This window comes from Pelodiscus sinensis, chromosome 9 (assembly GCF_052426305.1).
Source record: "Pelodiscus sinensis isolate ZL-2025 chromosome 9, ASM5242630v1, whole genome shotgun sequence".
NCBI classification, from domain to species: domain Eukaryota; kingdom Metazoa; phylum Chordata; order Testudines; family Trionychidae; genus Pelodiscus; species Pelodiscus sinensis.
Window position 1 is genome coordinate 23,325,023 of NC_143060.1, and position 24,461 is coordinate 23,349,483.

The 24,461-nt window shown below is 39.8% G+C and overlaps 1 protein-coding gene across 2 annotated transcripts; it reads right to left on the bottom strand.

The window, feature by feature from the left end:
- Positions 1–1,825: 1,825 nt before the first annotated feature.
- Positions 1,826–19,626, bottom strand: ZRANB2 (zinc finger RANBP2-type containing 2). Of its 2 annotated transcripts, none has more exons than XM_075936235.2 (10): positions 19,165–19,626; positions 17,582–17,634; positions 16,800–16,908; positions 15,269–15,351; positions 12,838–12,914; positions 10,912–11,049; positions 9,937–10,109; positions 7,192–7,278; positions 4,261–4,425; positions 1,826–3,743 (listed from the first exon to the last, which is right to left on the bottom strand). In XM_075936235.2, the coding sequence occupies exons 1-10, from the start codon at positions 19,218–19,220 to the stop codon at positions 3,680–3,682; spliced, it is 1,005 nt and encodes a 334-aa protein (XP_075792350.1). In that variant the 5' UTR covers positions 19,221–19,626; the 3' UTR covers positions 1,826–3,679. The 2 variants fall into 2 exon arrangements, with proteins under 2 accessions (XP_075792350.1, XP_075792351.1); XM_075936236.2 differs by lacking the exon at positions 19,165–19,626 and adding an exon at positions 18,761–18,935.
- Positions 19,627–24,461: the final 4,835 nt, after the last annotated feature.

Here is a 24,461-nt window from a genome sequence, read left to right on the forward strand (position 1 = left end):
CAAACGAAGGGCTTAGTTCGAATTAACTGTTGCACCTCATGGCTACACTTCGGGCCACTAAACTTCAGGCTAGTGAAATTTCAAAATGGCGACCAGATGGGAACATGCAAATAAAGCCTGGGATATTTAAATCCCGGGCTTCATTTGCAACTCCAGTTGCCTGATTTGCCTACCTAGCTCGAATTAATGAGCTAGTGTAGACATACCGCTAGAGTGGTGTTTTTAATTCATTTTTATTTTATAGTGTTGAAGGACATGGAAACACATAATAAAGCTGAAAAACATTTCAATAGGCTTTGTAACTTATTCCTAAGCAAACCAGTTTCTCTTTAACTGGGCTCATAAGTTTACCGAGTTTAAACAAGCTCTGTAGAAACTCCATTTACTCTCTAGCTCAGTGATGGGCTACATGTGGCCCGAAAGCCACGTGGCCCATTGGGGTTCTGTATGTGGCCACAAGACACTTCGTTTACCGTTGCCCCTGCAGCAGGCTGCCAAATTCTGCAGCTTTTCATCTGCAGAGTTTTTATTTCTTACTGGTATTACAAAAGTGAGATGTACTTAAAGCAAGGGCATGTGACGTGAAGTATGTGCCAATCGCACACGATTGAGAGCTGCGTGTTCCCTTGCATTTCCTCTGCACCTGAAGTTCTACTACAGTTTAATCAGGACTGAAAATTCTAGGTACGTAAGATGAGTTAGCAAAATTACCTTATCTTTAGGAGACTATATTGGATACGATAATCTTGTGGCCCACTTAGATGAAGGAGGGCCACTCATGCAGCCCACTCACTAGCTTAGATAGCCTCTCACAGCTCTAGCTGGTATCAGTAATCTACTACATATTTGAGAGAATGTGACTGTGTTCAAGAACTCGTCCTAAACAGTAAGAACTAGGATCACCAAATTTGTATGCAGTTTCCTCTTATAGCTTAAAACAAGGTAAGAATTTGGTAAGGGTTTGGGTTATGCCAGGAATGTGAAATGTGCCTAGAATGGGATTGTTTCTCATACAATGGAAAGGGAGGGCTCTGCTATATAATGACCACAGAAGGGCAGCGAGGGATATGGGATGGAAAGCAGGAAAAATTTACACTGTATAATAACCACAGTGGGGAAAGAAGGGACCATGGATAGGACCAGGACAGACATAACTCCACTGGGGCCGTAGAGTTGGAGAAAGAGACCACTATCTACCTGAGAGAGTTTATCCGTGTGTCTGTCCCCCAATTAGGGGACATGCACCCCACTCCCGGCTGTGTCCACTGGAGCTGCAGCAGTCATGGAGAGATGATTCTCACCTGGCCCCAAGCTGTTGCAGTGAGAGTGTGCTGGGATCTCTCTGCCCACAGCAACCTGCATGTAGAATCCTTCATCCCCAGCCCCCCCCCCAAAGCAACGATTTAAATTAAGACAAAGAAAATGTATTTGAGTTAAGGACCAGAGCAACGCAGGGTACATCTTCTAGTCCATCATAAAAATCTTTATGTAAGAAGGGTACAATACTAAGCAGCAGGCCACGGGACAATATTTTATTAGAGTTAAATTACAACAGTAGGCTAAAGAGATTGATCTCTCCCTCTTCCCCCCACAAAACAAGCCAAGATTAATTTTGATCTTTGTATCTATGTTTTATACAAAGTGGGTCTGATTCTGACCTACTGCCCAATTTTAATTTTTGATGCAGTTAGTCAGTAAAAATGGATATTGCTTGTATTTTATGAAGCATGCTGTGATCAGAACAACTGCTTTTGCCTTTAAGTTGCTAGTTCTCTCCCTTCAAAGATATCTTAGACAGAATAAAAAAGCTTTGCATTTCAGAAAGTTTAAAAGTGAACCAGCAAATAGATTTATTCTACATGTCTCAACAGAAACACTCATTGTGTAATTGACTCACAGCCTTTATTTACACTTGTCTACAGAATCATTTATTCATGAAATGACTTAGTACATTTTATCCAAGCTAAATGAAACCATAATTTTCCTCAGAGTTGTCTGTAGCCTATCATTTGCTAAATTAAAAGTTTTATCTAAGTACAGCAACAATTTTAATACAAAGCACAAGAAAAAATGAAGATAACATATAGCTTCTAATAGATCTTATTTTTACAATTTAGTATGTAGACTTTCATGAAGTCAGATGCACAGTTAAAAGAAACTAACTGTTCTTGTGCCATCTAAGCTACATTTAGCAAGGAAATCAGATATAAAAGAAAGTGATAAAGAAGAAGTTGCAGGGCAATTTTTTTCTGCAAAAAGATTATCAAAATATTTCTACAACAAAAACATTTTGCTGTCAGATCAGTCCAAAAGAAACTTATAAAATCATTTTAAAAAAAAGCAGAATGTATTTTTGCTCCGTTTGTGTTCTTGAAGTTCATTTTACAAAAGCAACTATCAAAGATGTTGAAAGTTTCACTACTCAAATAATTAGATATATTGCTTCTTTGTTTTAAAAAACATATCATTTTTCCTTAACATACTTACCTTGTGATGCCACTGAAGATAACTGTTAACACAAATCTTTCTTAACCAAACGGAGCTCAAGGGTAACCAGGTTTTAGTGTGATATTGCTAGTAAATCAAATTTTATGTAGCATTTTAAGCCATAAATTTAAAGAAGTTGAAGGGGACAGCTATGATCTTTGATCACATTTATTTAGAAGCACAGATTTATCTGTATTTCAGGAGAACTTCCTATGCAGCTTATCTACCAAATGTAAAATTTAATGTGGGAAAAAAATAGCTTTCTACAGCCCAAATTAATCTTTCATTGCCAGCTTGAGGAGACTAACACTAACTCCCAAGAAACTATTTCATAAACTCTTTCATCACTTCAAAAGTAGCTACAAAATGTTCATTTCAGCATTATAAGTCCATAAAAAACTATCCCCTTTCTAAGAGAGATCACAGACTTACATATATATATATATGAAAATTAAATTGCACCCAGCAACCTACTAGAGAAAGCTGGCTTTTCCTTGGCTGACAGAGGATCAAATAGGCTACATCTCCATAGACACAGACATCTTTGAGACAGACATCAGCTACAGAGAGAAGAGATTAATGATCCAAAAAGTCTTCAGTATGGGAGAGGGGAAGTCTCACATCCCATACCCAATATTAGGTTCTGTAATGGGTGAGTAAGGGGCATCAGATTCAGATGTCTACACTAAATGTGAGTAAGGGAACTGTTTACAGTCAGGCCCCCAGTTTTTCTGCATTTAGTCATTACCATAGATCCTAGCAAAGGTGCATCAAAGAAGCTCAGGAGCTGTTATGTGCAGAGAGCCCTCTTTTGGAGGATGGGACTCCACACATCAGCCTGTCTCCATTCACAGCTCAGTGAGGGATAAATAATTTAATTGGTAGGTGCCCTTCGAACTAAAAAAACCTCCCAATCCCCCTCACAATAGTACTAAAACTAGTGGGCCTCATTAAACATTGTTTAACAATACAATAATGAAATGTACACACCTACTCTAGGGAATTTATGGCTTAAAATGCTACTGTACTTTTTGTTTAATGAATTAACAAAGCTGCAGTTTCCCAGAAAGCAAGGACAAACATGCACTTCTACTAGCAGATTTAGCACTTCTGACCAAATAAGACAACAAGTTCTTAAAAATATTCCTCATGCACTGGACTAGATTTTTTTTTTAATGTGAACTTTAATACATTATTTCTTTTTAGAACTTGTACGGGAACCAGAATGGGAAGATCCAGATGATGACCCGCGGTGTCTGTAAGATACAAACAGAGAAAGTATGCAAAAAAATAAGTTCCACTTAATGTTGTCCCTCACATCCACAATAGAAGACTAATTTATCTGACAGGGGTAGTAAGTAAACTGTATATATGCATAATCTAAAACCGGTTTATGCTCACTAATGTTACACTCTTTAGTATTAAATTTGCCACATTTCATATTAAATTTACAATTCCTTGATGTCACAGTATTCATTTATTTAAGTTAATCAAGTAGTAGAATACATTAGCCCTTTTAAACACTGAAACAATGGAAATCCGGGTATTTGTTTATGGAACAGGAGATTTTGCAAAGAAAGATTTGAGGGTTTTAAAACATCACTTTTTAAAAAGCAGCATTGTAATTAGGAGGAGGAAGGCTCAAAAAACTATTTTTAAACACCAAATGAGTAACTAATAAAATTAAATCCTTTCCCAGTTCATTTCATTTCTTTTGCAAGTATATTAGACACATTTTAAATACACCCATTCTTATTCTACATAAACCCAAACCTTTCTGGTGACCGTGATCTCGATCGTCTTTTTTTGCGATCACCGGATGAAGAAGATCTAGAGCGACTCCGCTTCTTGCCTCTCTCAGGGGAAGATGATGAACGAGAGCTTGAGTAAGATCTTTTTCTTGGGGATGAAGACCCCCTGACGGACCTGGAGCTGGATCTTTATTGATTAAGAAATAAATCTGATTTAATTTGTGTACGATATAAAGACGATAGCAAAAGTCTACTACAGAGTTCAGATCCAAGAACATTCAATAAAAGATTTGCCACAACATCTTACAAATTCATTTTAATACTTACTTCTTAGTTAATAGACAGTAAGAACTTCTACCTCAACAATGAAAATACTTATTTTGAAGATAATGCTTTGGAAATATGGTATTGTGTACCAGTGGTTTGGGAGCCATTTTTCATTGTTATCCAGAATTATGGTTTTGTTAAACGTACTGCAGGAGACTGGGATGAGAGATGGCCTACTAGAAGATCATATTCGTGCTAAGTAATAGAGTCCACAAAGTGAGAGATTTAATACAAGCTATTTCAAATTGTGTTTCACTTTACTGTTAGTGTATATATTCCATTATGTATCATAAAACCAATGTTATTTCAAAAATAAACCACCTAACATTTACTAAAATTGGAAGAAACCTCAAAAAATGGCCATTCTCCCACCCAAATTTGCAAGATTCTGCTGAACTGAAACTATTTTAATAAACTAAAAATGTTAGAAGACAAAATGCTACGCAAAATGTTTTACTGTGTTTTACAAAGAAACAGCTACTTTCTCATGAAATAAATCATTTGCTGAAGCCGACAGACAAGGTGATAGAAAAAGAATTTAGGCTCTCCTGGCTTCAAGCCCAATGTTAAATTTACCAGAACAAGAGGATTTAGTGACAGTACTTTCTTTTTTAATCAAACATGCATATTTTTCCACAGAAAAGTTTCACAATCTTCACTGTAAATAATAAAGTACAGTAGACTCCTGATAATCCGGAACCTATGGGACCTAGGTGGTACTGGATTATCAAATATGTCGGAGTATCAGGAGATACTATAAGATAGTTATGTATATACTGTATACAGTATATACTGTATATAAAATGTTTTTAACCCTTTTTATTGTACATACTGTATAAAGTGTACTGTAAGGTTTTAGTTTTTTAAACCCTTTTTTACCCTTTTTGCTCAGTTCAGCTGTTGCCGCTGTTACCTTGTGACTCATTTTTTGCAGAAACTCACTCGCTAGGCTACTGCCATTTTGATGCCGGACTATCAGGAGTGCCGGACTATTGGATGCTGGACTATTGGAGTTTTACTGTACTCCAAAATATTAAGCAATTTAACCGACAGGAAGGTCTGAAATGCAGTTTTAAACCAATGCTGTATACTAAAAATAACTTGTCCTGAACATGTTGTTTTAGTATCAATGGGGTGTCAAATAATAATTTGCTTTCTATTTTAACACTTAGTTATATTTGCCTTAGGAATTAGTCTAAATTTTTAGTCTAGTGAGAATTGCAACTGGCATAAAATTAATAGGCACACTGGGCAAATGTAGGGTAGAATGAGGGAGCAATCCTTCTCTCAGAGCAGCTAAAGAACTGTTTCATAAGATACATCCACACTGCACACCACTTGCCGCAGCATATAGGTTACATGTAGCTACATGCCACAATGAAAAGCAGGATGCAGCCACACTGCAGTATGTAGCTACATGTGGCAATGAAATGGGGGAGGCAGTGTGAGCCTTTCCAGCTCCTTGTTTTTGGGAGTCTTTCCCCTACCTCAGGGAACTACTAGTGTCCCTGCAGGGGAAAAAAGCTCTAGCAGCAGAGCCTGTCCCTTCTACCGAAGTTTTTCTTTGCAGCAGGTAAAGGCCCTAGTAGTGGGACACTACATTGCGAAAAACAACAATGGGTGCTTGGGTGTATAGAGAGCCATGTAGAGTACATACCACGAATGTCAAGTATATATTTATCCAAGCGCTCACTATTTACATTATTTATACTGTGATCAAAGAGGTGGGGAGGTGCCATAAGGAGTATGCAATGTAGATAAATTAGTAGAGGCTGCATGGACCACTTCCACAATTTTCTCTTCTGAAGATAATGGAATCCCTTTTTGTACACCACCCCTTAAAAGAGGACACTAAAGAAGTTTGGACCACTCAAGGGATGCAAGACTATTTTTACATGCCCAGTCCACACTTGTTTCACACCATAAGAATCCACTCCATGCACAGAAAAAAAAAAAAAAAAAAAAAAAGAGGCAGATTTGCATTCTACTGTAAAAACTTCTGTCAACAGGAAGCCTCAGTGAACTTATCACAGGGGTGACTTGCTAACTTTGGCTCCCATGCACAGTTCAATAATTGCTATACAATAACACCAGCTAAATCAGACTCTAATAATTATATCTAGAAGATCTGGACCAAGTCTTGCTTGCCTTGACCATATGTGAGCAGTGGGTTACTCACATGAGTAACTGATCAGTGATTTCCCATATTTACAATAATGTTTCAACAGTTGTGTCTAATAGGATTTCAAATACAGAACCCTAACCACACAAGAGTATAGCACATCTAATATTTCATATTTAATTGCCAGAAGAAACAGTAAATAAAGTTGCAAGAATCATTTAAAGCAAAAATATGCATTCGGATTCTCTTGCTCTGAAGTATTGCAGATGTGATATTATCCACTTGCCTAGCTTTAGACCAGACTTTTAAAAAATTCCTCAGAAGAAAGCAAACATGCATTTTCAAGAATAATTATTTCATTTAATAGTGGTAACTCCTTGGAACAACTGACTTAGTCTGAAAATGAGTTGTCAAAATTGGTTGTTTTCTCTTAAAAACAAGACACGCAAGCAATCAGTTCTGCTACCCTTTTAGAATTTCTCTCTGCAATGCTACCTAATTCACCTTGATTTCGACCCACGAGATCTAGAATGTTCTCTGGAAGTGGAACGAGATCTTGATCTGGAACTGGAAGAGCTTCTTGAACGGGACCTGAAACAACATGGAGGATTTTTTCCCGATACTTGCCCAGCCTCATGAGACATGATGATTGAAAATTACATCTAGAATTTTGCACAATCCATAAGACATATGAGCATCTGAAATACTCATTTGTAATATTTGTAACTCTTCAAAAATTAATATTCATTTTCTTTCATAATCTATTTTTAACAGTATACAGATGCAGCTATTTATCATACTTGGGCCTAGATTCATGAAAGACATAAATAATTCTGTTAATCTGGAAAAAAAACTTTATCTACTTTCAAATATTGATGGATAATTCTAGTCAAAGTTTCCAATGAGTAAAGTAGTGGCATAAAGAAGTTAAGGTTTTTATTAATGTCATCCACTTAAGAGACTGAACGTTTGCAGTAGAACTATTAGTTAAACTGTGGAAGCAGACAAAGTAAGTAGGATATCCGTTTATTTGGTAAAGTTAATAAAATGATTGCTCACCCATTAACTATTTCATGAATCCAACCCAAATCTTGTAATTTGAACCTTAATGGGACACCATCAGCTTGTATTTTTAAACTGTGTAAAATTAGGAATCCTAGTGTGTGACACAGTACTCCAAATACACCATCATGAACATTTCTTAATTTTTTTAAAAAGTATCATGATTGGTTATTCATCTGTTGATATTGATAAGGTTCTTTTCAGCAAGTATGAGATTGATTATAGGCAATGTCACAGTTTCCACTGTATAAAAAGGCAAAATGCACACACACAAGAAAATTATTTTTGGTAACTTACAGAACTCTTCGGCAATATTTGTAGCTTTATAATGTTTTAAAATTAATATAATTTTCAAACTGATGGTGTCTCCTTAAAATACAAGCTACAAGAGTGCAGTATTACAAATCTTGTGTAACTGCAATTATTTTGAAGAGAAGACATGGCAAACCAAATTTCAATAATCTTTTCAGGTTCCATTTGGTAAATTCATTCTGTAAATCCCAATCAATATTATTATTGTCTCTCTATTTCATCATATTATTCAGAACAAGAATAGTCTGTACTTTTACTTCTAGCCAAATAAGTTATGTTTAAAAAAAAAAAAAAAAAAAAAACTTTCAAGGAGAACTCAAAACTCTTTCAACACACATTTATGTTTAATGAAATGAAGACTCAGCTCATTGTTGCAAATACATTTTGAAGTTCCTGTGACTAGATTACACCCAAGTCTGAGAGATCTTAATTCTATTTTCATTCCAGTAGTTCCCATGCAGAAGGTGCAGTTCACACAGGAGGATAGAATTTCTGTCTAACACAACTCACACTCTAAAATGAAGGATGGGGGAAGAAAGATGTAACACACTATCAAAGTGAGTTTTTGATAAACAAATTGGCATGTGCCAATCAGTTCTGCCAATAGTATTTGGTTAGCTTCTTGTAGACACTATGGCCTAATGGATTTGAAGGAAAGGGCAGTGATCTATGGATCCTTTCATGGAGGGTATTCTGTAGAGAAGAAATTGTATGCAATTTAAAGAGGAATTTAGTAGAGGGTTCCCAGAAGTCAGGCCAGGATGATGCATTTAACATGTGAATTTTAAATGAAATGTGCAGGGGCAATGTGGTGTCATGCTGGCCAAGTAGAAACATATACAAATTTTAACAAAAATGAACAAGAAAAAGCCGATTTTCACATATTTGAAATCTTGGTCACTTCAGCAAAGTGTGATTCACTTACCGTAAGGTCTAGTAAAACAATAGCTTATATTTTAAAAAGAGAAGCAGTTTCAGTGTAAAAAAATATGTTTATCTCCAAGAACTTGAGATCATCCCAACATATGTTTCTGCAAGTACAAGTTCTCCTAAATGAAGATGTTATTCAGCAGGTTTCAGCTTGGGTAATGTATTATGGTCGTATTATAAACTTCTCCATACAATAGCTAAATCTTAGCTATACTATTACTAATTATATATCTATGTGTTAGTAATAAGGAACTTCATAAGTTGCTTGAGAGAGATGTCTTGTAAGCTGCTGGTTGGTTCACTACTGATCAGAGTCAGCTTTTTCTGTGCAAATTTTATCTGGCCTCACTAAGACCCATCTAATCCCTGCACACTCTTAAAATCAGTTCCATAAATCTTCCTTGCCTGATACTCTAATCATCTTAATCCCTCTGTTGACTTCCCCTTTTATACTACATAAAACAAGTTTCTTATCTTCACTTTCAAGGCATTTTCCAATTCTGGAATACTAGACTTCTATTTTATCTGCTCTTATTGCATTATTTCCTTCTTTACCACCCCGCCTCCCCTTTGCAAACAAGTTTGTCAGCTTTTCTTCCAACAGTTTGCATTATTTCAAAAAAATCATGCATGTAACATTAAATGTGACAACTCATTAGCAAGCTAAAAGGAGCACAATTCGTTTTGAAAGTATGTTATAAAAAAGAAAACTAAGCCCCACTGAAACATTATCTCGCTGAAATCGAAGTGACAAACTAAAAGAAGTTTTCACTTTCAAAACTGTGGCACTATAAAAAGCCATCATAAAAATGTAATCTATGTAAACTGTATATATAAAATTGTTACATTAACTGAAACTATAAGTCAATCAAGGAAAAAAAAGTAAATAAAGAAGTTAGATACTGACATTTTGCCTGGCGTTACCCTTGACCTGTACCCGTTTACCTTGACCTAGACCTTGAGCTTGAGTGGGAGGATGAGCGTGATGAAGATTGTGAGTGGGAAGATCGAGATTTAGAGCGACTGCGCCTGTTGGGTTTCTTTTTCTTATTAGCATCTTCTTCCTCACTGGCATCAAGATTATACTTTGAGAGATCAGCATCCTCTTCATCCTCATCCTGAAAAAAAGTAGACTATTAGCTAGGCTTAGAGACTTTAATATGAAGAAAATATGCAGAACGCAGGACTGCATTTTAGACAATTTTCATTTGGAATAGTAGTTTTACTAGCTCTTGTTTATTTGGAGCTTACTGCCAATCTTCTAAAAAAAATTTTTTTTTAAGTTCTCTTTTATTAAGATATCCAAAAAAACTCAAAACAAAACCCAACCCTTAAACATTGAGTGCAGCTTATTGAAAATCAAATAGCCACATAAAGATTTCAGAAAGAGCACATAATAGGACTGAAATAGTGATCTTCAAAATCAGGCATAATGACTAAATAATTAAAAAGTTAGGTAGCTAATTATAATGCCAGCATATGTATTATAGTTTAGGGAGTGTCTTAAAAATGAGACACTACTTTATTTGGGGCAAACGTCTAGCAGAAGTATCAAGCCCAGAGATAGTGTATTCCATTACTAAATTTAGATTCCAAGTCTGCGAATTCCTCACATACTTCACTTTATACGCTGTAAGAAGTCCCACTGATTTTGTTGGTCAGTGTATAAAAGTAAGCATGTGCACAAATCTTTGCAGGATCGTGGCTTAAAAGGAACAACTAATATTTAACAATGATTGTGTATTAAAAACAAAACTGCAGTTCAGGAGGATATTTATTTCTATTTTATACCTAAAAATAAAGCCAGCATTATTTAACAGAGGACATCAATTCTAATATAGTTCTGCTAAGAATTAAGGTCAATTTCACTTAGGAAGAGCATAGACTGTGAACAGTAACAAAGAACAAGAATTATTTTACCTCATCTAATTTATACTTGGAAAGATCTTCATCCTCATCCTCCTCTTCTTCCCCTTCAGATTCCTTATCTTCTACTTCCTTCAGGATAGATGCAGGCCCAACTGGCTTCCCTCGATATTTTTTCTTTTTGCGACCAAACTAATTGCATTCCATAAAAATGTGAGTTATATTCACATCGTTTTCATCCATTCCACCACAAGTAATACTAATCATAGTATATTAAATAAGCAGTCTCCTACAAGCTAATATGAAAAGACTATAATGAATTAAAACTTTTGAAAGACTTATGGGGAAAAAATGAAGCACAATAAAGACTATTTTAACTACAAATTTAAAAAATATTGCTGTGTGTGAAGACAGAGAAGGCAAATTTCTAATAAGAAATCTTAGTTGAATGACCTGGAAAAAAGTACTTGGCAATTATATTGTATGTCCAGATTCTGATAAAATTTATCAAATCTGGATGTACTCAAAGAGCATGTGCTTTATAAGACTGCTTTATAAAAGACTTCAGTATATTTTGGAAGCAATATGAGCACCATAAAGAAAACAGCATAAGAAATCTAAAGCAGATCTTGTAAGCAGATAAACAACTGAAACATGAAACTCTGTAAGTCCCACCAATTTAAATTTTAACTAATATTTGGAAGTTTACGTCCTTCCCTCCCCCCACAACTGCAGATTCAGCTCCAATTATACGTCACATACGAATTAACAAGAGATGTAATTACAAAGATTTACACAGCTTGCTTCTCTCACCCTGAGCCTAATAGCTGAGGCTTGGTCTGTGCTTAAAACATAGGCTGACATAGTTGCATCATCACATACAGTAATGATGTGAAAAATTTCATACATAGTGGGATGGGATGTAGTTAGGTCAGCCTATACTAGTTGCAACTAGGTCAACCCTTCAACCCCACTATAAATGCAGCTAGCTCAATGGAATAATTCTTCTGTTACCCTACCACCTAAAGAAGTGGATTTACTACAGCAACAGAAACCCCCCTTCCATTGCTGCAGGAAGTGTCTACAGGCAGTCCCCGAGTTACGCGGATCCGACTTAAGTCCGATCCGTACTTATGAATGGGGCTTTTCTCGCCCCAGAGGATGTGGGTGGCGGGACCGCCCAGACGTGCCGCGGTCCCGCCGCCCATGTCCTCCGGGGTGAGAAAAGCAGCTCCACGTCTCCCTGGTCTGCTGGGGGGGGGGGGGGGGGAGGGGGCGCATCTCCCTGGTCTGCTGGGGGGGGGGGGGCGCAACTAGTCCCCTCCTCCCCCCAGCAGACCAGGCTTTTCTCACGGACGCCTGTGGTAGAGCAGCTGGGGCGCTACTGGACCAACCCGGCAGCATCCCAGCTGCTCTGCTCCAGGCGTCCTGAGTCAGCTGCTGCTGGTCAGTTGCTCTGCCCCGGGCTTCTTGGAATCAGCCGCTGATCAGTTTCAGCAGCAGCTGACTTGGGGACACCTGGGGTAGAGCAGCTGGGGTGCTGCCGGGTTGGTCCCCGCAGCGCTGAGGTGCGGCGCTGCAGGGACCTAACCGGTAGCGCCCCAGCTTCTCTGTTCCAAGCGTCCAGATTCAGACGCTGTTGAAACTGATCAGCGGCTGATTCCAGGAAGCCCGGGGCAGAGAAACTCTGCCTCGGGCTTCCTATAGTCAGCCGCTGGTCAGTTTCAGCAGCAGCTGAATCTGGACGCCAGTTTCGACTTAAGTACAAATTCAACTTAAGAACAAACCTACAGTCCCTATCTTGTACGTAACCCGGGGACTGCCTGTACATGACTATAGTATAGCTGCAGCTGTGTCCATTGATGTGCTTGTAGGGTAGACATATCCTGTGTTAGTGTCTCAAGCCAGGCTTCCCTGCCAAATATGTGCTCTTAACACAAATCTATATTTCTCTGATGTGATAATTATACATAATCTTACCTCATCATATTCCCCATCTGATTCTTCACGTTCTATATACTCAACATTCTCTCGTTCATTAAAACCTCCTCCATATCCTGCAAATTGTAAAATAATAATGAACTATAATCTCTTATAATATGTACATGCAATTACATTAAGTACAAAGTCTTTAGTAAATACTTCTGTTATATTACATTTTATTAAAATGAACGGACGATGTATCTAGATCAGTGGTACTCAAAAAAGTGACCCCAGGTAGTCCATGACTCGAGCTCAGTCCCGTTCTCCCCGTAGCAGGGAGCCCATACTGATGCGCCAACCTCACCCGCCATCCCAGGTGGAGCTGGAGTGCCAGAGGAGTGAAGTGTCTCAGTTGGGGACCACATCAATGAGAGTTAGGGATTTTTTGAGTTTTTTTTAATTTTTTTTATTTTTTCGCTTCTCACGTGTGGTCCCCAAATGATTTTTCTATGGATCAGTGGACTGTGACCCAAACAAAAGATTCCCCATCCCTGTCATAAATAAAGAAAACATGGAGACTTTTTGTGTTAGACATAAATTACACTTAATTTAAAATGAAGTTTGATAAACTAACATGAAAAAGTTAAAGCAGTTAATCTTTTTAACAATTTAAATTAATATTTTCTTCCTTACTGGTTAAATTACACCACTCTCCCTGGCTGCAACACTAGAAAAATGGCTCGGGTGTAATTACGTAATTAATGGCGACTTTCCATTTGCAACTGGTGGTCCACGGAAAGGTTTGCATTGAGCCAGGTAAGCCATGGGCCAAAGTTTGAGAACCACTGTTCTAGATGTATAAAATATCATAAAATATATATCAAATATTATGCAATCTGAAAGCAAACCGATATTAAACCGTTCTCACATAAGCATATAAAAATAGTTTGTACGAATCTAATTGAGAAGCTGAGGTAACCTTTGCTAAATGAAAAAATACATCCCACTGCAACTGTTTTGTAATTACAGACCAGATTATGGCTCCTTTGAGACACTGTAGTGCTGAAAAGAAACCATAATCAGGCTGCAAATGCCCAGCAGAGAATCCCCCTTGTGTAGGAGAATATCCTGCAGAAATGGTCAGGGCAGAGAGGAACTCTGCTCCACCACTGCCATAAAGTGAGGACTTAAGGTTATTTGTGTGTTTATCACATTGCATTTGAAATGATAGTTTATAAACATATTAAAATTGTTTCTTCAATGTTATATACACAAATATCAAAACAAACTTAAATCTTCAGTTAAAAACAGTCTCTTCCTTCTTCATTGCTCGTGCTATTTCCAAAATAACTTTTCTTCCCACCTGCTACTCATTTGAAGTCATAGCAGGTATTTTGACACAACAAATGTCACTAACATAGCCCCACAAAAGAGAAAATGATGACTATAAAGCAGAAATAATTAGCACAAAAAGATGAATGTCTAAAACAGAGAGCCTTTCATTCAAGTATCCTCAGTTAATAAAAAAAAAGGACATTGGCAAGCCATCCTTCTCTTTCCAAACCAGGAAAGTAATCAAAATGATTTATATAGTGAATAATACAAGCACGTACTTTGTGCAACTGTTTAGAATGCCTAACATATTTCACCATTTCTGAATATCTGCAGGCAGCTCAGAACTTCTTGTTTTAATCTTCAACTTTAATTTCAGATATAATTTACAGTTGTTTGTAAGTAACAAAACTGTGTCTTGGTACATGTACTTTAGAATTATACGACTTGGCAACATGACAGCTAGTTTATTTTTTAAGAATAAATAGAAAAAATAGAAAACTGATAAATTGTACTTTTCTGCTATGATGAATCAATTGTTCTGTGTTTCTAATTTTACAAGTATCAGAATACTAAAACAGATTAATTCCCTGACAAGATAACACTCATTGGGCTCATCTACATCACAACCACTCAATCAGTTCCAGCATAGTTGCAACCATGACCTAGTTATAATATGGTTTCATTTTGTAATTTGGTGGAACTTTATTATATCCAAAACATGACCAAGCCTATTGTTTAATTTTGAAATAGTTATAGCCCATTCTACACTACAAACGGGAATTGTATTGTAACCTACTACTAACATATAAATTTAATGTAGATGGACGCTATGGCTACATACCAAAAATTCGAAATTAATATTTCCTGGATTTAAACATAATCTGTTGGGAATTTGTTTTAAAGTACTGTATCTTCATAAAAACTAAAAAGATGTTTAAACTGACCACTCCATGAAGATTTCCTGAAATGAACCACTCTCACACTTGCAATTTATATATTAATAAGTCTATATACTGTACATACAAAGATTTACAGGGTAGGACATGCAAGAGAAAGACTAGGTAGAATTGCTATGTTTATTAAAAATGACCACTTGATTTAAGTTAAGTTAGTTTCTTCTTAAAATTTATTTAAAAATGTAAATTCATCTTACCTGTTCTTTCCTCCAGTTTTGCATACTTTGGAGTATTACACATATTACACTCTGATCTCCTGGCCCAGTTCACATTGCCACAGCTTTGGAAGGAGGGGAAAGAAAGTAAGTGTAAAGATGCAACATTTTATTTCAAGTTAAAGAGCCCAGAAATTAGGAAATATTTCCAGAAAATAATTAGATCAATTTATATTGGTTAGCAGTAATTTGACTTTACTACTAATCTAACAGGTAATTGTAACATAAATAGGGTCCACTCTTGCAATATTTATTTGTAGGGCCCACAAATCTGCAGATATCTGTGCCTCATTTTTACGGATACAAATTTTGTACATAGAATGCTGCAAATTTGCGTTTATATGCTTTATATCTGCGGGTATCCACAGCTGCAAATTATTTTGCAGATGTGGATATGAATTTTGTATCTGTGCAGGGCTCTACTTATTTGCACACAACTCTCAGAGAAGTCTATAGGAATTTTGTCAGAATAAGGATCACAGGCATGAGTCAAGTAGTCAGTCCAAAGAGCCCCAAAAGAATTACTGCTATGATCAAGTTTAAAATGCACATATATGCACAGACCTAGACCAAATCATAATATGGTAGTAAGACAGTACATATTTGGGCATAAGAGGAGTTTTCACTACACTACAAAGAAGTCATGTTTTGTAACTTTTTTCCTAGGGTTTGACTGTATTGGAGAATGGTACCTAGCTTATTTAAAAAAGGCAGTAGAGGTTGAAGAAAAAAAGAGGATGATTGGAAAACAGTGGGAAAAAGTCAAGAATTAAATAGGAGAGCACTGGTGCAATCTGTAGGAACAGTGGTATAAGTGCCAGTTATAAAGTTGAAATCTGACAAATGTGAACTAGGATTCATTAGCATTTTCTAGAGATAGGAAACATTTCTAGTAAGTACAGGTTTTATAGACTGGAAATTGTATGCGGATTAACAAAGAGTGAATAGATAAATCAAAAGGGTATCAGGAAATACTAAGTTCTTCATAAAATCAAGGTATCAGGAAAAAAAAATCTGTTCCCATAATTGTTTCAAACAAGTATACTTTTACAAAGTTTGTGGAAAAATACAGTTTCTCTGTACTTTGACTTCATTGTTGTTTTGGGAAGTTTTGGAAGATGTGAAAGAAAGGCACTCTCATTCTTCTACCTATTTCTTTTTTTTAGAAAAATCCACACATATAGCAGCCTGTGAAATGAAATAACTGACAAGAAGTTTTTCAGTCAGATGAGGAACATCTAATCCTGTACTTTAATCAAAAGGCCATCTTGTCTGTCTAAAGTCATACTGAGTAAATATTTATTAAAAAAAACTGAAAATGAAAATTAACCTATTACGTGAAAACATACAAAACCCATTTTAAATACCACTAAAAAAAAAAAAGAGGTCCAAATTAATCTTGACTACCCAATAAAAGCCACACTGATTCTGAGTCAAACAACCAAAATCCATGAATTTTTAATCAATTAAAAATTTCTTCAGCAGAAATATTTAACTTTTAACACCAACATACGTTTTACATTGCCAGTCATTAGCACTGAACAGGCCACGGCTCTTTTCAGCAAGGGTCTTCCCTATTTCAGTCCCTCCAGCTTTCATCATTTTGGCTTCAGTTGTTTTTTCTGAAAATAGATTGAAGAAAATAACTGTCAAGAAGTTTCTTATAGGGATGTAATAGTATAGTCAATTAACCAATTAACCAATAAGCAAAAGCTTATAGGTTAATTCTACAGACTACACACATTTCCTCTCCCTTGGCCAGTAAATTTTTTAGCAGGCTGTCCAACAGCCTGGCTCAGTCCTGGCTTGTGCTGAGTCCAGGACCTACCCCAGCTGCGACTCTGCATTTAAAGTGTATAAGGAACCAGGTGGGCAGGCAGCCTGGCTCAGTTCTGGCTCACGCCAGATTCGGGAACTCAGGCAACCCACCCAAAGAGGTGCCACCCCGCACTGTTGCCTCTACAGAGCAGCAGCATGGGGCAGCAGGCAGCCAGTCTGCAAGGGGAGCTGTTTTTTAAACTGGCTCCTGCCTGGCACCCCACGCTGCTGCCTTTGATACAGAAGCAGCAGTATGGAGTGGCAGGGGGCTCCTCAAGAGTGGGGCCAAGGTGCACTGGCTGCTGGCCCATCGCTGGATAGAATTCATAAGGTTAAGAGATTATTCAAATAACCAATATTTAACATTCCTAGTTTCTTATAGACTGAACATTTTGGTTTTTGGGGAGGGAGGGGAGGGAAAGGGAGAGGGAGGCGAGGATTAGAAAGAAAGGGAAATCTAAACTGGAAAATAGGTACCTCGACCACATCTGTTACAGCTCGTTCTTCTAGCAAAGTTAACATTTCCACACCTAAAAAAAAAAGATATATATATATATATATTTTTTTTCTTATGAAGGGTAATTAGCACTTTTTTAAACATGAAAAGAATAACAACGGTAATTAATATTTGGAAAATGTTTTAAAGATAAAAAATCCCACGAAGTTGTCTTTGTTTTACAAAACAAATCATGAAATTTTCCCAGCTTGAATGATGTTAGTGTTGATAGCTCAGGGTATGTCTCCACTATGGGGGTAGAGTGACGCTATGTTGATTGATTCACTAGGGGTCGATTTAGTGGGTCAAGTGAAGATCCATTAAATCAACCTCTGATCACTCTCTTTTCTGATTCTGGAACTGTATTCCACCAGAACAAGATGAGTAAGGAGGGTTGACAGGAGTTTTTTTTTTTTGTCAACCAAACATGGTGTGGACTTGGCAGTAAGTAAATCTAAGTTAGCATAACTGAAATTAAGGTATTAACATAACTCAAATTGTGTAGCTTAGGTCTACTTGTCCCCATAGTATAAACCTGTACTTAATTTTTGTAAGCTAAAATAAAACTGGTGGGGTTTGATTAACAAGGTAACCATGTAATTGCCAAAAATCTTAATGGTTACACATGCAAGTTTTACACCACAGAATCTGCACTGAAGCCTTCCTGGGAGCGGGGCTAGGCAAAGTTTCACCAATAACATTAACAGATAAGCATCAGCTTATTGGTTAAACTCAAAAAGTCCTTTGAGTTTCTTAGGAATGTTAAAAACAGACTTTGTTTTCTAAACTCAGAAATAAATTTGTAACATGATGGTTTGTTTTTCTTTTGTTGTACAAATACACATTTTAGACCAAGAGAAAGCAAACAAAAAGGGCACTGGCCACCTGTTATTTTTGTCAGGATTCTCCTTTTTCACAATAAAAACAGCACAAACGCCATCAATAACTGTAAATATTTGCCAACTTTTGCCAGGTGTTGTTTAAACAAACTTCTCTGGCTAAATATTTAACTTCCCTTATTAAATGTTTCCCCAAACATATGAAAAGCTAACTGAACAATTCCAAATAAGGCTGAAGGACTGTTGGGTTTCACCGCACAGAAGTAACCCCATAGCCACGCCATTTTCCAGATTATGGTCCAGAGAGTGCAAACCCCGCACCGACAGATCCCTGGCTACAGCGACGGGACATCCTGGGTCCACCCACGCGAAACACGCTGCGGGATCACGACCCAGCCACCTTCTTGGCCGCCTGCAGCGCAGAGCTGCCAGCGTGTCACGGCCCCGAGCGGCCCCAGAGGGAGCGAAGCGAAGGGAGTGGAAAGGTGCTGACGGAAAGGGCGTTTCTCCTAGCTCCGGCTCCGGCCCGCGTGAGGGCTCCCGCGAGAGGAGAAGGGGCCACGGGGCAGGGACCGGCCGCACCAGCCTTCCGCCCCCGGGGGCCTAGGGCCTTGACGAAGCAACAGCCCCGCACGCAGCGCCTGTAGGAACCGAACTCGAGCGACGCCGAGCTCCCCTCAGCCCCCGAGCTCCGCCCGCCCGGGCCGCCCCCGGCGCCCGCTCACTTCTTGTCCGGGCAGATCCAGTCCCCGTCGCTGACTCGGAAATTCTTCGTCGACATCTTGCTCCGCCAACTCCGGCGCCCAGCGGCTCGGCAGGTGAGGGCCGGGGTCCTGTGTCTGACGGGGCTGCCCGGCGGCGCCTGTTTCCCGCCGCCAGCCACCCGAGTCTGCGAGCGCGCCGGGCCCGCCCTGCCTGAGGGAAGGCGGCGCCCGGGTTGCAATCAGGCATTGCAATAGACACCCTGGACGGGTGGGAAGGGGAGGCGGCACGGAGAGTTCCCCCTAGGGGTCGGAGGACCTCATGGGCGAGGGGTTGAGAGGAGAATGCGGGGAGGGGTGAAAAGGGAGAGCGAGAGGCAGGGTGACCGTTGAGAACCTGGGACACCCCAGCCACGCGCCGGAGGGCCCCCAGGGCTGTCGCCCATAGCAACAACCCTGTGGGGCGGGGGAGGAGGGACTCTGGAGGCAGCCCCCGCCCGCAGATACTGGAGCGCTGCTGCCCTCCCCGCCGGGAACTGGCCTCTCCGCTCCCGTGCCCCGCCCCGCACATTGCGCCGCCCCGCAGCCCTTTGGTGCCGGAAACGGGCATGTGGCCCCTTTGCCAGCTGATCCAGGCAGCAAAAGCGACGGGCGCAGATGCCTCCTTTTGGGGGCGAAGCTCGGGACAGGGCTCAACAAAGGGACCTACGGCCACCCTGGGGAGAGGCCGCGCGAGGGAAAGGGGCTGGGAGCGGGCTGGGGCTGGGTGCCCTGGGATCCCAGCACTGCCGACAGGGCGGGAACTAGACTGGCTCTGGCTGCACCAACAGAGACTTTCATACACGTGTGTGCTCTTGCCACCACCGCCAAAGTGTATGGGGACTGGGCAGGCCGTAGGGAAAATGGCGCCCTGGGCAAACTTGTATTTTGGCACCCTTGTGGGCATGGTGCTCCCCATTTCCCCCTCACCCAGTGCCGGACTTAGCCGTACTTGCGCCCTGGGCAGCGGGTGCGTGGTGCATGTGCGGCTCTGTCCCCAGGCGCGTGGTGCCACTTACCTCTTCAATCGGGTGCCCCCCATAGGTTGGTGCCCCGGGCAGCTGCCCGGCTAGCCCCCCGCCTTAGTCCGTCCCTGCCCTGACCTCCATTGGTTTCCCAACCATGGCACCTGAAAAGTAAGGAGGTGCTTGGGATGTGCAATTTAATGAGAAAAGGAACCAATTATTGACTTGCACACGTGCGCCTTAAAAAGACCAGTCCCTTCCCAGTCCCACTCACCTCCTGTTTCTGTCCCTTGCCCTTGCTCCCAGTTTCACCCTTTTCCCCACAAACACAAGCTTGAAGAGTTCCCCAATTTTACTACCCCCGTATTTGTCTTTTTTAAATTATTTCATCCTCTCCCACTTCTTTTCCCTCCCTATTGTTCACACAACTTTCTACCACATTTTAAAACTGCAGCTGCCTTGTCCACACTAGCCTATAGAGAATACGCATGCTAGCTGTAGTATAAGTTATAGACTAAAAATAGGGGTAATGAATGTGTACACCTAGAATAATAAAGATGAATGTCTGTAGTGTGTGTCCTTATTACTATGTATAAAATGTAGGGTTTATTAAGATTACTGCCAGTGTCCTGGATATGATTGATCACCACATGCAGAACATAATCACTTAAGCCATTCCAACTGTATAACATTACAGCATTGGGTACTTTCTCTTGTATAATTGTGCAGTAGGATTTATACTTATATTAATTGCATTAGAAAAGGTTGGTTACATTAAATAAAGGAAATAATTTGTTTTGGAAAAGAACTGCTTGGGTATCAATCCTTTAAGCAGAGGGTTGTACCCAGTGTTCCCTGTAAGCTGGGTGCTTGTGCGGCAGCTCAGGAGAAATTCAGATGCCAGCCAGCTGATTAGCAGAGTGCCCACACCTGGGTTTTGTATTTCTCTTGGTGGTGTATGATTTTCCATGCCTCAGTGCACATAAGAATTATTCTGCACCTGGATGAAATAAATCCGCACATATATGGAAAAGATTAGAGGACAGATGTATATAAATGCATTGAAAACCCGTGTTTGCCATACAGTGTGGTAACCTTTATTATTTGAAGTACACATGATATGATGTGATGCAGTGATAATGAACTTTCTTAATATGAAAACCTTTATTTATGAACATGCCTGCCTTGCAAAAACACAATTTTAAAGCATTGCCAGGCAGACCAGCGGCCTTTGGGAAACCTAAATACCAATAATAGACCAACAACAGCAAAACAGTATTAAAGAAGGTGCTTTTTTGTGTCCCCTGGCACCTCAGGCTCCTTTGCCTTTCTTATATATTGAACAGGCAGTTGGTGCTACTGCATGTTCCAGGGAAGGTCTGCAAGGGGTATATTTGCTCTGTCCAGTTAGTGTGTTAAATAGCACCTGGGACACCTAATCTGGAATTGTTCAATTGTTCCTGGTTTGGGGCACTTGGTACCATGGAGCAGACTCAGGATGTAAGAAACCTGCACTCTTATGGCCATTGCACAAGCAGCTTCTCAAATAGGTCTTTCTAATGTACGCTTACTCCCTCAATCAATGTTCTTGCCACAGAAGCTTTGTTGACAGTCTTTCCTGCAATTCCGCCCGCACACTCTGCAGCCTGTCTGTGTCTTTCCACTTGCAGTGAGTTCTCTACCCTTTGGTAGTGCACCTGTTTGTGGGCCCTGTGAAATGCTTCCACTTGGACTGGTCTATGTAATTCCAGGCTCCTGTGGGAGTGTGCCTGAGCTTCCAAGGTACTGAGGCCTACAGAAAAGGGAGGACCTGAAAATAGACCTGATGAAAATCTGGAGGCGCTGAAGCACTCTCTGCATCCCTTGTTCCTGCACCTGTGTGTCCAGATGAATTACTGTCCTGCTACAGCCTCCGATGCAGCCTCCTTTGATTCAATCTACCTATGGACTGCATGCAAACACACACAATAAGGCAGACTCTAAAAAAACTACATAGCCATCTTCCCAGCACATTTCTGGACTGCATACAAACCCTTAGCCGTATTTTGCTTTCATTGCCTGTGGACTACATTTCATCCACCTCTCCCCCCCACCAGTCCATTGTACCATTTACTGGTGGCTTGTTACACTGTGGCATGGCTAGTTTATACCAAGCTATGCACTAAAAGGGAAGGCAATATAAGGGTCTTACTTGTGACACCTGAGCACATCCATGTAGGAATGTGTGACTATCAATTGAACATTTAAATGCTTGTTTAATTTGTTTGTGCTTCCTGGGATCCATTTTGAATTCCACATGGTGGGGTGGAGCTGAGGATGCTGACATACATTCTGCCATTAGCAGATAAATACCCCTACCTGCAGCTTGTATTAAAATTGTGTGGGTTCAAAAAGCAGAAAAAATCCCTTCTCTTTGTATATTAGCAATAAGAAACATGGAGCCAAACACTAGAATCCAGGGCTACTTCTGCCTCTTCTGCTTTTGCTACTGTTTCTGCAGCAGGCTGCACCTCTTGGGGAGAGGTCATGAAACAGCTCTTTTGAGTAGACCCAGGACATCCTGGAGATGTTCCTGTAGTAAAATCTCCTTGAACATTTGTGTGAACACCAGAGTCACCTTGCTAACCTGATCTGGCATCTGCTGGCTCCCCTCTGGTCTGATACTAGATGCTGGGGTCATAAGGACACTATCACAGATGACCAATTCTGCTACATTCTTCTTCTGATAAGCATAGTCATTTCAAATACACTCATTGAAGTGGAGAGTTTTGTTTTTCTTGCGTCAGACATTTATCAAAATCTGACTGATCCCACAACCAGGTAGCCCTGCATTTGGCAAAGGACTTGTGGCTGGTGGCCATTGCAAACAAATGAGAAGGTTCACTGTGTTTGCAGCATAGTGCTCACAATAAAATGGAAGGGATAAACACTGATTAGCTGTACTTTCACAAGGAGGATGACTTCTGTTGTCTGGGAGCCAGTTGGCTAATCTTGTTAGACTCTCAGGACCTGATTCTGAGGAACACTGGCTTAAGTTGTGTCCACACTATGAAATAATAGAGTTTGGACACATGCCCCAGTATGATTTGCCTTGAACACACCCCTCTGATCAGCTCCTGGGATCTGGGCTTAGAGTTCTTGCTGGCTAGAGCTGGACAGAATTGTGTGTTGGTAGAAGTAGGGTTTGGGTCAAGCCTGACTCTGACCCAGGCTTACACTGCAGTGTAGACATACCCTGTGACTTCCCATCATGTACACTCTACTGATGGGAAACTTACCACGGAACCCAGCTGCATACAATGCCAAACTCATGGCAGTAGGAATGGAAACATGCATCATGAAAGGATTGCCCTTTACCTTCCAATGAAATAAAAGAAAACTATTTGACAAATACTCAACGATGTTTAGTACGGAACACCATCTGACAGTGTTTTATTATTGCAAATTATTATTGCAATGTTATACCACTTAAAATCACCCGAGCATTTCAAATGAAACATATTGAAGACTGGTCCCTCCCTGTGGAATATTACAGTAATGTAGGGCCTGATGCTGCAACCAATTCCTACCCAATTTAGTGCTTATTTCCATGAATAGGAGCACTGCAGCCATTATATGGCGCAGGTTTTAGTAGGATTGAGCCCTTGGTACTGGATTGACAGACAAATGAGGATAAAATGTGCAAAGGGACACTTTTTACAGAAATATGATTATGGGGTCCCTCAGCTCTGGCATATACATTTCTAAGCAGTTCCATTTCATTATTTTTAATTGAAGTGCAAATTCTCATTTTTGGTAGGCAATAATGCTTTATATTCCTTGTATGTCTACTGCTTCAAATCATACTTTTTCATTTGTTTAGCAACTTCTTGGTAGGCTGTATAGCACTAGTTTAGTAGACTGAATTCCTGCAATTTGCAATGTGCAGTCAGACATGTGCACCCATGTGGAGTCCAGTGAAGTCAGTGGGGCTACATGCAGGCACTGATGTCTGTTCACATATAAATTGCAGCGTTGGAGTTTGATGGAATACAGGCCTTGGGCAAGTAACCTCCAGCCAAAGGATTCCATCCTTTAAAGTAAAGTAGTCAATTCTGGCATTCTAAGGGTACGTCTACACTGCAACACTGTTTTGAAATAACTAGTGCTATTCCAAAATTACTTGTTCCAAATATATAAATATATTCCAAAAGTCCGCGTCTACGCAGCAGGCAGTTATTTCGAAATAGTATCTAAATACTGTCAAGCTGGGCGACTTTTACTCTAACTCCTGTAACCCTCCTTATATGAAGAATAAGGGAAGTCGGAGGAAAAATG